Source organism: Microcaecilia unicolor, chromosome 3, assembly GCF_901765095.1.
Source record: "Microcaecilia unicolor chromosome 3, aMicUni1.1, whole genome shotgun sequence".
NCBI classification, from domain to species: Eukaryota; Metazoa; Chordata; class Amphibia; order Gymnophiona; family Siphonopidae; genus Microcaecilia; species Microcaecilia unicolor.
Genome location: NC_044033.1, coordinates 52742466 through 52755279, shown reverse-complemented (window position 1 = coordinate 52755279; position 12814 = coordinate 52742466). Strand labels below are relative to the sequence as shown.

Below are 12814 nucleotides of genomic sequence, written 5' to 3'. Positions count from 1 at the left end.
ATCCAGGCAGTTGGAGGAGGGTACTAGTATAGAGCACATGCCTAGGTGCAGGTGACCCTGAGCAGTGCTGGGGACAGACACTCCAGGTGGCCAAAGGGTTAACCTAAGGTGGGTGCTATGCATTCAGCGACAATATTTGTCTCTGATTGTAAGCTCTTTGAGCAGGGACTGTCTTTCTTCTATGTTTGTGCAGCGCTGCGTATGCCTTGTAGCGCTATAGAAATGCTAAATAGTAGTAGTAGTAGTAGTAGTGATTGAGTTAAAGTATTCTTGAAGTTTATTTAACACTAAGTATTATCATTGAGTTGGCAGAAGGGTTTGGTCATAGTATATAAATTTATTTTATGATTGAATTTGTCTCTTTCATTCATTCATTATTTATTTATTTACAGCATTTATATCCCACATTTTCCCTCCCACGGGCAGGCCCAATGTGGCTCACAATAAATTACAAAAGCATACATTAAATCTTCATCTTCATTTAGTTTCTATGTTTTGTTTTAATGTTGATTTATGTATGTCACCCACTTTGACATCTGAGAAAGTGTTGACAGATTTTTAAATGTGCCTATCTACACACAGATAAATATCAGGCACCTATTGACATACACGGGTTGGAAATAATTTCAAAAGTTATGGTTCTGTATGCTTTACCGAATAGAGCGCACAATTATACAGAAGGCTAGCTTCACTATGTGCTAATGTGAAAATATTAAAGTGGGAGAAAAAAGATGTCAGTATTCGTAGCTACACATTGCAAGCTCAGGCCTACCTGCTGCAGGTGAGGGCGGATTCTCTTGCTGCCATCACTGCTCAGGTCTGGAGCAGCCATCAGGTCAGAGCTCAGAAGATGTTGAGGCTGTTGAGCAGTGGAGGCCATGTGGCCTATGTCATTTCAATGGCATGCCTCCATTTGCAGAACACCCAGTGGACCCTAGCTTCCCATTGGTCCCAGGTCAGGGAGAACCTGGCAGATATCATCCAGATCACCTTCCAGTTGGTTCACTCCCTGCTTTGGTTGACAGTTTGTTCTAGTTTGACTCTGGGATTACCAGGCCAAATTCATCCATCCCAAAAAGTGTTGACTCTGGATGCATGCACTCTGGGGTGGGGAGCCCATGTACATTGCACGTTAACCTCCTGGAGCTCTGAGCAGTTTGGAATGCTCTAAAGGCTTTCAGAGATTGGCTGTTAAACCAAATTATCCTAATTCAAACAGACAACCATATTGCCATGTATTATGTGAACAAGAATCGTGGTTTGGGCTCCTACCCCTTGTGTTAGGAAGCAGTCAGAATGTAGACTTGCTCGACCAGTCATGGCATGGTATTTTGAGCTACACATCTGGCAGGGAAACAGAATAGTCTTGTGACAGACTGAGCAAGGTGATGTAACCACATGAATGATCTCTCGGTATGGGTGTTTACAAAATCTTAGTAGACCACACTCTCGGTGAATCTTTGCCACTCCACTCAACAACAAAGTCTGACTCAGATCGCATGGCTGGCTAGTGGCAGATGACTTTCTCCTCCATTGATGGACAGGTGTCCTGTATGCATATCCTACTACTACTACTACTTAACATTTCTAGAGCGCTACTAGGGTTAGGCAGCGCTGTACAATTTAACAAAGAGAGACAGTCCCTGCTCAAAGAGCTTACAATCTAATAGACAAGTGAACGGTTCCTGATAGGGAAGATTTTGCTGAAATTCAGGCAAGACCAAGGTACCATGATCCTAGTTGATTCATTCTGGCTCAGACAGGTATGGTTCCCTCAGACGAACCATGGAGATTGGAGTATTTTTCGACCCTTTACTCAGAACAAGGAGTTTATTCTGCACCCCATCCTCCAGTGCTTTGCTCTTACGGCCTGAATATTGAGAGTCTAGAATGTGCCTCCTTGCATCTGCTGGAGGGTGTTTCCAAGGTCTTGCTGGCTTCCAGGAAAGACCCCATTAAGAGATGTTAGACCTTTAAATGGAGGAGGTTTGTTTGGTGTGAGAGCAAGGCCCTAGATCCCCTCTCTTGCCCTACACAAAAACTGCTCGAGTAGCTCCTTTACTTCTCTAAGTCAGATTTAAAAAACAATTCTGTAAGGGTTCACCTCAGTGCAGTCAGTGCTTTCCATCTCCATGTGGGAGTTAAGCTAATCTCTGGACAACCTTCATGTGAGGTTTGCTTTTGACAAAGTCCCCTATGAAACCTCCCACTGTGTTGTGGGACCTCAACATCATCCTCACCCAGCTGATGAAAGCTCCTTTCGAGCCACTTGATTCCTGTCATCTGAAGTATCTGACCTAGAAGGTCTTATTTTTGGTGGTGGTTAATGAACTTCTGGTACTAGTAGAAGATCTACCTTAACCAAAGTTTCATCATAATAGGGTGAGAGCTGAGAACTACTCTAAGTTCCTTCTTAAGGTGGTGTCAGAGTTCCGTCTTAATCGGTCAGTCGTTCTGCCAACATTCTTCCCAAAACCGCATGCCCACCCTGGCGAACGTTCACTGCACACTTTGGACTGCAAGTGAGCCTTAGCCTTTGGTTTTGAGTGGACTAAAGCCTGTAGACAGTCTACTCAACTTTTTTCTTTTGACTCAAACCGGATGGGGGTAGCCATCGGCAAATACACACTTTCTAATTGGCAAGCATATTGCATAACCTTTACTTATGCCCAGACCGGGCTGACTCTAGATGGTCATATCAAGGCTCATAATGTCAGTCATGGCTATGTCAGTAGCCCACTTGAGGGCAGTCTCCATAGAGGAGAGTTGCAAAGCTATGATGTGGTCATCTGTCCATATATTCATATCTCATTACTGCCTTGAGCAGGACACCCTACGTGACAGCCGATTCGCACAGTCCTGAAGTTTGTTCTGTGTCTAGAACCCAACTCTATCTCCCTAGGCCCAGTTTTGTTTAGCTACAGGCTGCATCTGCACAACTGTCTATAGTTTCAGACCTTGGTATTTTGAGTCACTATTGACCTAGCATTGTAGTTTTTGGTGAGCTTGGTAGCTAGGGATTTGCAGCTGTGAGAATACAATGGCCTGCATGTTCTTGGAGAAAGCAAGCTTACTTGTAGCAGGTGTGTTCTGAGGACAGCAGGCCAAGTATTCTCACATACCCTACCACCTCCCCGTGGAAATGTATTCTTAAGTTTTTGTATAATGATTGAGGAACCCGAGCTCATGTGTCAGGCGGGAAGGCACCAGTGCATGCACAGTGGGAAGCTGCTAGAAAGTTCCAATGTAATCTCCTTAGCCAGCATCCGCACCAGGCTCTGTTGGATGATGTCACCCAGATGTGAGAATACTTGGCCTGCTGTACTCGAACATCTGCTACAGGTGAGTAACCTTGCTTTTCCTGTGGTGGAGTGTGTGTTTTTCCAAAATCATGCCAGGGTGATCTTTGCAGCTGTAAAAAATGAATTGCCAGTTTGAGCCTCCTTGGGGATGCAAGTCGCTTCTGCTTTTTTTTTTAATTCATGGTTGGGAAGGATGTTTCGGTTGCCAGTGTACCCATGTGTAATTGGGTAATACTGTTCTTTTCAGGTTTCTGTTTCTAAGTTCATTATATATGCCAGACACTAAAGGCCAGATTTTTCCTCTGTAGACGAGTGTAATGTGCATGCTTCTGTAATATTTTAGTCTAGTTTGAATTAAAGGTTCTATATTGATGCATTCTCCTAAATTTCAAATTGAATCAAATTGCATGAATGAGGGATGCTCCTGTTCAAGGGAGAATTCATAGGTATATGAGCAGTCCTGTGATGTATTGAACCAGTAGCAGCGTCTATGTTCAGTTCTCACATCTTGGCAGATAAATCCTAGTTATTTTTGTACACTTGCTGCAGAGCAGCTTGACCAGACTGTGATTGAAGAGCCAGCTGAAAAGGTCTGTTTAGCATTAAGGGCAGATAAGAATTCAAAGCCAAGTCATTCAAACAAAAAAGCTGTGGAAATGTAAGCAGATGAAGTGGATGCTTATTAGAACGTGATAGCTGTTGGGGGCTTTTGTTGTGCATGTAACTCTTTATGCTACGAAAGAAATTACAGAAGGGTTTACTTCTACCACCACCAAGCAGTTGGTTTCGTAACTGCAAGCGGGCATTAATAAAGTAGCTGAATTAGCTGCCGTGGTTCAGGAGCACACCAGTCAGATGAGATGGAGAACCAAATTAGTGATGAAGATTCCCTGATCTCAATTACATGGGAAATGGAGAAATTGGAGTGGATTCAATAAGATTATGCAGGAAGTGTTAGTTTACCTTGAAAAGGAGCAATATTTGTGTTTTTGGTTTACTTGAGAAGTTGGAAGTAGCCTTTCTCTCCACACGAGTTCATTATGTGCCCAGTGCCAACTTCAGCGATTTCCTCTACCGTGTGCTCCAGAGCAATTTTTGTACAATTAACTTCACTGTTAAGTGGCATATTCTGGAGATAGAACAAAAACTGGGGAACCTTAAAGTGCAAGTGGGCTTGAAGGTTGTTGGGTTTTTTATTTTTTTAAGGACTTTTTGGCCGATTTCTAGCATTGTCAGAGCTTCCAGAATGTGTGGACCTGCAGGTATGGTATAATGGGAAAGCATCTATCTTTGACTCTCTCCAGGCTACTGAACATTTCTCTGAATAAAGTGTTTCTGCACCACGACACTGCATTTGTTCCTATACAACGTATAGAGCAGCATGTCTTAAAGATTGTTCTGGGGGCTTTAACGCATACTGACTGAAGCTAGCCCTTCAGGGTTGATTTTAGAAGGTGTGGGTTTTTTTTTGCTTATTTTTAGTCTTTCATGTCCCCTCCAGGGGGAGATGGAAACATCAGATGTGGCGCTGCTTGTGAGTTATTTCTGGTACTCTGACTGCTTCCTTAGGTGACCCTTATGTTTGTGCTGATTGATAGTGCCTAATAATTCCTGACTTGGTAGATCAGGGACATCAGGGTTATTTTTATTTGTGTGTGTGATGAGATGAATGGTTTGTATGGGTGGCAAGTGTTTGGGAAGTGTCTATTTGGGGATTTTAATGAAGGGGGACACTGTGGGTAGAAGGAGGTGGACACACAGGGGTGTTGGGATGGTGGTTGGAGTCACAGGCCTTGAGGTTTCTCCTCAGGGTGTTCTAAAGAGTTTTGGGTAACGAAATGCCAGACAGCCTTTCCCATCTCCTTACTCTTTTGGGTCTGGTGAATGAGGAAAATTGTTATACTTGACTTTCCATTTGTCATATGTTTAATTGGTCAGATTATTTTGTACACAGTAGGGCTGGGTTGTTAGTCTGATATTCTACTTTCTTTCAGATCACCATCTAGTGATCATGCTTGTAGATGTTGGGGTTTTGGCTGCTTGTACCAGAGTTTTTGAGGCTGTCTCTTTTTTAAGAACATAAGAATAGCTATACTGAATCAGACCAATGGCCCATCTAGCCCAGTATTCTGCTTCCAACAGTGACCAATCCAGGTCACAAGTACCTGGCAGAAACCCAAATAGTAGCTGTATTCTATGCTACTTGTCTCAGGCCAAGTAGTGGCTTCTCCCATGTGTATCTAAATAGCGGATTTTTTTCTCCAGGAACTTGTCCAAATCTTTTTTTTATACCCAGATATGCTAACTGCTGTTACCACATCCTCTGGCAATGAATTTGAGCTTAACTATTCATTGAGTGAAAAAATATTTCCTCCTATTTGTTTTTAAAATATTTCCATATAACTTGTGTCCACCAGTCTTTGTACTTTTTGCAAGTGTAAAAAAAAAAAAAATCAGTTCACTTTTACCCATTCTACACCACTAAGAATTTTGTAGACCTGTCATATCCCCCCTCAGTCGTCTCTCTTCCAAGCTGAAGAGCCCTAACCTCTTTAGCCTTTCTTCATAGGAAAGGAGTTCATCCCCTTTACCCCAGGCCCACCAAGTCATAATTCTGCAACTCAGATACTGTCATAGTCCCATCTGGGGTTCAGGCTCAACAAAACCTTTTGATAGGATATACCGTGCATTTAAGTGCACGTCAGATAAGTGCATGCTCTGTTTAACTGCATGCCGTACTTCGGTCCCATTTTTGGCGCCATCAATTTCTATGGGGACAAACTTCGGTTTAGCGCACCACTGATAAGTGTAAGATTCGCTTATATGCATGGTTTAAGACTGCTCCTCTGCAGGAAAGACTTCGCATAAGCGCACACGGAATATGGAAGCCGATTGGCACATGACAAAGGGGCGATAAATTTGAAATCTCATTGGTTAACTGCCACAGGCAGAATAAGCGAAAGAAAGTTGTTAGCGTGTACACTGGAGTTGTCATTGCACAACTGTAAGACTTTAACACTGGCGGAACAAATAAAAGTTCTTAAAAAAATTAGAAAACAAAGTCAAGCATCTATTGCTAAAGAATATGGTGTCAATCCCAGTCAAATTTCACGTATCTTGAAGCAGAAAGATCAGCTTCTGGAAGACCGGCAAAACAATACAAATCCACACAGGAAACATAAACGGGTGGGAAAAGCTGAGGAGGTAGAAGATGCTCTTCTTCGGTGGTTTTCTCAAGTCAGGTGCAGACAGTTTTGTGTCAGTGGTCCACTGCTTATAGAGAAAGCTAATCAGCTAGCTGAAAGTCTTGGACTAAGTGAATTCAAAGTCACTGTTGGATGGTTGGAAAGATGGAAGGAGAGGAACAACATAAAATTCAAGAAACAGCATGGTGAAAAACAAGACGCTGATGACTTTGGTGCTGAAATTTGGATTGTTTCAGCACCTCGTGACATTTTCAATGCTGACAAAAATGGTCTCTACTGGTGAGCGATTCCTGATGGAACACTTGCATTCAAACAAGCCGAAACTACAGGAAGTAAAACGTCAAAGGACCGACTGACGATCCTCCTTTGCTGCAATATGGAAGGGAGTGTGAAGTTGGAACCACTCGTCATTGGAAAGACCAAACAGCCCCGTTGCTTCAAGAATGTTAATCGACTTCCTGTGTCATACGAGGCTAACACAAATTCATGGATGACTAGAGAAATTTGGAAGCAGTGGCTAAAGAAGTTAGACACTAGAATGCGGGCACAAAAGCGTCAGATTTTGTTGCTTTGTGATAATTGTGCTGCATACAGGGATGATGTCAGGCTGTCTTAACGTCAAGGTGGTCTTCCTACCACCAAACACTACCTCTCTGATCCAACTTATGGATCAGGGCATAATAGCCAATTTCAAACAACATTATCGGGCTCTTTGTGCTACATCGTCTGAGCATTATGGATGACCAGGCTGGCAAGGATAACCGTGCTGTTGAACTGGCTCGTAATCTATCACTGTTGGATTCCCTACATATGCAGAAAGAAGCCTTTAGGGTACAAATTGATTCTCATTTCTGTATCATATCCCTTTCAAGGTGGGGTGCCTGAGGGATCTGTTTTAGCACCAATGCTTTTCAATACTTGCTTTGGCTCCTGTTAGGTTGATTCAAGGGATGTTGTTCAGCACATATGTCTTTGCTCATGATATCCAATTTCTTATTCTCAGTAGTTGAATTTCTCTTTTCCATTTTCCCAGACTGCTTTCTAGAATAACATGGCTGACTCGATTCATTCATGGAAATTGATTTTAAATTCTTTTAAATGTGAGGAAAATGGGTTCACGCACAATATCTATTACTTTCATCTCGAAATTGCTGGTTGCCATCTTTCAACTTAGAGGGAACAGCAGATCTGATGATAGATCTTTAGGTGTTCTGCTGGACAGTGTTCTTTCATTAAGTCCTGATATATTCTCCTTGGTTAGAAGTGCACTGTGCCCTATTTATGATTAGATCACTCAGCTCTTCCCTTGATACCAGAAGCCTGCACCACCACCTTTTCACATTAGTTATAAATAAACTGGTCTACTGCAGTTCATTTAGCTGGTATCCCATTGTATAGCCCAAAATGTCTGCAGTACTGCAATATACAGCTGTCAGAAGTTTGTATAAGGCTGGACATTATGACCATACAACTTCTTTACTCATTGCTCAGCATTGGGTTCCTCTCGCTTGCTGTATTAAATTTAATATCTTAATTTTAGCTCATGGAGCATTCTATTCAGGCGTACCACATTTTCATTCTTTTTATTCCTTTTAGTCTTTTCAGTTGTCTACCGTATTCTCAATCTAATCTGTTAAGTGTTTCCCCTCAATCGCAATCAAACCTTGACGAGATGACACCGCAGTCAGGTTTTTTTGGCTCCCATCTCATGGAATGCATTTCCCCTGGCTGTCCTTTTTGTTAAACTGTACGGCGCTGCGTAACCCTAGTAGCGCTCTAGAAATGTTTAGTAGTAGTAAGGAGTGATCGTCTCTGACTGTGCTTTCTTCTGTCTCGTGTGTTTTCTGACTTTGGTTATTTCTTGGTATGCTATTTGCTGTTGTGTAATTACAACCCCCCCTCCCCCCCCCAAAAAAATCTTCTGTTCGTGCCTTGTGATATCTGTCCTGCCACACCCCCAATTTTAAAAATTATTGCAATTTGTATTGCAGACTGATAAGGCAGTTTATATGTGGAACACTCATACTAGGAATTGGATTGGGACCAAGAGCATCCTGAGCTGGAATCATGTCCTGTACAACATGTCCCCTGGCCCCTCTTCCTTGCTCACTGCACTATAGCCACTGTGGGGGAGACAGCAGACCAGTGGATGGGGATCTATATTTGCACTTTGTCTCTCTTGAACTCTGGCTGCACCGCCTTCACAGTCCTCAGAACAGCTATGGAGGGGTACCTCATCAAATGGACCTTGAATGAACGTGGCTAAACACTAAGAAAAATAAAAGGAGAAACTTCCCCTCAGTCAGAGACCTATTTTTTTGGAAGGCTTTTTTTGATCTTTGAGATGGTTTACAGGGAGGCTTCTGAATGTTGAAATTTATAATTTTCAATTGTTTTGAAGGTCCGCTATTGTACTTTCCTCATAGCCATTCTAGGTGGACCTCGGGTATATTCCACTTGTCTGGGCTGTTCTGACATGGGTGATGATGAAGGTAAAATTTAGTTACTGTTAAAATTCCTTTTCTCACATCCAGCCAGACTATCCCAGAAGCCACAACAGTTGAGAATTCAGACTGGCAAGTTCAGAAACAGTGCATTGTTGCCTATTCTGAAGTTACTTAGGATTAATTTTACCCTTGGTTTTGGGTATTATCGCTAGGTTACTGACCAAGGAGAGAGATTTTCAGCTGCATCAGATTTGGTTTTGATGGTATGTTAGCTCAAACAAAAGAAATTTTTGTCTATTTTTTTTTTTGTTATCTGATGATTAGTTTTAAACCTGGGTTCATAGCTTTGACGTGTCCCTTGTAAGAGAAATGAGGGGCTTTTTTTTTTCTCTTCTATCTACTAGCAGGAGAACATAGTCTGGCAGAATTCAAGGGAAGTAAATGAACAGATAAGTAGCTTTCACCATATTAAGGGCCCTTTTTATTAAGGTGCTCTAGTGTTTTTTGTGTGCTCTAATGCTAGACATACCCATATATTCCTATGGGTGTCTCTAGCGTTGGCCGTGCTAATTTTTAGCACGCATTAAAAATGCTAGCGCGGCTTAGTAAACAGGGCCCCAAGTCAACCTTTTTGAGAATTTTGTTAAGAGTAAAATTGAAATGGGTTGCTCTGGGAGCTTTAACTGTGTGAAAATACTTGAAACAGCATAGCTGCTATTTTATTGCTCAACATAGATGATGAAACAACATAACAAATTCATTTAATTTATGCCATTTATTTTAGAAATATCACTTGTAAATATTAGCATTTTATCTCATACATGTTTAATGCTGATTTCAGAAAGCTGAAATTTTACACATGGATATCCATAACATGTAGAGATTTCAAGAGGATGTGGTGTGGTGTTGACTTGGCTTGGGCAGAACTAAAATCTACACCTGTGTTCCCCATTTCTTTAATACACTAGTATGGGAAGAAATTTCCATGATGGGGGTTTAGACCTTCTCAAAGGCACATATTTAAATGTATGAATATTCGATCAATTGGGTATACAGGGGAAGGTGCTGAATTTAAAAATGATCTACGAACTAACGAACTTCCGAAAACTACTGAAGACCCATCTCTTTAACAAGGCTTACTACAAAGATCAACCAATGTGAATATACATAACTCCTCCTAGTGGTTAGGGTGGTGGACTTTGGTCCTGGGGAACGGAGGAACTGAGTTCGATTCCCACTTCAGGCACAGGCAGCTCCTTGTGACTCTGGGCAAGTCACTTAACTCTCCATTGCCCCACATAAGCCACATTGAGCCTGCCATGAGTGGGAAAGCACGGGGTACAAATGTAACAAAAAATAAAAATAGTTAGAACTGTCTTATAATATCTGCTTGTTATACTACTATCATGTCTTATCATTATCATGTTACCAAAGATTCTTCTGTAACACTAAACGCCTATTTTCTACTATATTTCCACTACTCATGATGTATTGTAAGCCACATTGAGCCTGCAAAGAGGTGGGAAAATGTGGGATACAAATGCAATAAATAAATAATGTTGTTCAGTAAAGGAGGGTGCTCACTTAGCCAAATAGAAGAATGTTCGTGGTATTCCTCAGGGTTCCTGTCTTTCTCCTATACTTTTAAATATCCTTAGTCATTTGGGGTGATCTTGGACCAGCTTCAGGTGAATCTTTTTATCTAAGCCAATGACATTAGTGTTTTCCTACCTATCTGTCCCTTATCTAAACTTGTATTAGATCAATACAGGACTGGTTTGCAGTTTATTGCGTAAATCTAAATAGAGAAAAATCAAAGTTGTTATGGATAGGATGGTGTAATGACCTTAGATTTCACCATAGTTTGAAAGTGTGCTCTGACCAGTTTAAATTTAGATTTACAATCTAAAGTACTTGGTGTAGAACTTGACAACTAGCTATCTATGTATAATTATACTCAGGCTATTGTAAAGAAATCTGTTTACTCTCTCAAGAAACAGAGCTGTAAGGAAATATTTTGAGCTGTTGACTTTTAGGCTTTTTGTCCAGTCCTTCTTTGTCCAGATCTTCTTGAAATTAGACTACTGTAACTGTTTTTATTGGTTGTACTAAATTCCTTCTATATCAACTGAAATTAGTTCAGAATACAGCTGTTGGGCTAATTTGTGGATTGAAAATATGCAATTCTGTGAAAGCTTTCTATTCTAAGTTACACTGGCTTCCAGCAGAGGCACTAATACAATTTAAAGTAGGAACATCAGTTTTTAAGACATTGATGGGCGAAGCTCCAACTTATCAAACCAATCTGGTCACTTTTCTCTATGGTTCAAAAGATAAACGTAATACTATTATGCTATGGTTCCCTGTGGCTCATATGTTGAAGTCTATAAAGCAGTTCATGCTTCTGTCATACCAAATGTTGGTAGTTTGGAACTCCATACCAATTGCTGCAAGACTTTGTAGAAACTATTTGGGGTTCTGGAAAAAGCTAAAAACCTATCTGTACTGTAAATTTGGATTATCAAGTAATTTTCAATACCTCCAATTATTGATTTCATAGAACTGACATTCCAAGACAAATCTTTTCTAGCCTCTTCAAATTGTAATTTGAGTTGAACTGATAAGGTATTGGCGGAATATGACTAGAATGTAAAGTAGAGTAGGTTTTTAAAAAGTGCTCATTTCAGTCAGGGCTTTACACAAGGATATTCTCTTTAATCCCATGTAGTTTATTTCCACCGCCAAACTGAAACCAAGTTAAAAATGTGACATCACTTAAATGTGTAGATTTGTAAAATGTGGCATCTACATAAGGGGTTTGTTTCATATGCATACGCAGTGTGTTTATAGAGATTCAAGGTGAGAAAAGAGGCAGGAGAGACTTGTAGACTCATTTTTGGAAGTTTTATTTTGGTTTACTTGCAGCCGTGAGCCAAAGAGTTCCATTAATTTAAACGTCAGTTTTTGGAAGTCCAGAGATTTTTATTTTTAAATGCTTTCCTGTCGCTTTAGTATGTGCAGTGCTCAAAGTCTCTTCATTTTCAGATACCTGGTTCACTGTCTGCAGTTGGAACTGAAAAATTACATGTCTGCATTTCTTGATGATCCAGAAGAAAACAACTTGCAAAGACCTAAAATAGGTAACTTTTTTTTGTTTGTTTGTTTACTAAGAACCTTTTGATTTTACTTTTAAAGTATGCAGTTTTCATGAAATTCATTTTACTTTGAAATAAAAAAAACCCTATTTAATTTGAGTTTTGTGTCCATAAAGACTTGGGCCTCCTATCCCTAAGTAGAACCAGGCATAGTGCTGACAAGTGATATAGTTGTATCAAAGTTTTCCTAATTTGTAATACTTATGTGCCTGTTGGGTGCAGCTAGGTACAGTGCATGAGCAATATAAGCTGTACTTGAACCCATGCTTCTAGAAAGAATGACTAGCCACAAACCTGCCCAAGTAATGCTAGCTAAAACTGATACCTTATAAGTAATACTAGTAAAAAAGGCCCGTTTCTGTAGGCAAGGAAACGGGCCTTAGGCAGGCAATTCCCCCCCCCCCCCACCCCCCGTTCCGGCGAAAACTGCCCCCCGCTGCCGCTGCTGCCGTTGTTGTGCTACCTGTTCTTACAGCCGAAGTGTTGTTCTTTCCTTCCCGTTGGTTCTTCAGTCATCTTGTCGGGACGTTCCTCTGCATGCATCAGACGTCAGACGCACGGAGTTAAACTTTCTGAGAAGATGATTGAGGAACCCACCCGAAGGGCAGAACAACACTTCGGCTGTCAGCACAGGTAGTGCACAACAGTGGCGGGGGGTGTGGTTTTCGGCGTTTCGGTGGGGGGGATCGACAGGTTCAGGAAGG

General features: G+C 41.2%; 1 protein-coding gene across 9 annotated transcripts in view; it reads left to right on the top strand.

The window, feature by feature from the left end:
- AFDN (afadin, adherens junction formation factor) overlaps positions 1-12814 on the top strand; it is a 414469-nt gene that overhangs the window by 265167 nt on the left and 136488 nt on the right. For all 9 annotated transcript variants that reach the window (XM_030195932.1, XM_030195930.1, XM_030195924.1 and 6 more), the window contains one exon: positions 12001-12095. In XM_030195932.1, coding sequence (XP_030051792.1) covers positions 12001-12095 — 95 coding nt within the window. The remainder of the gene's footprint in view (positions 1-12000; positions 12096-12814) is intronic.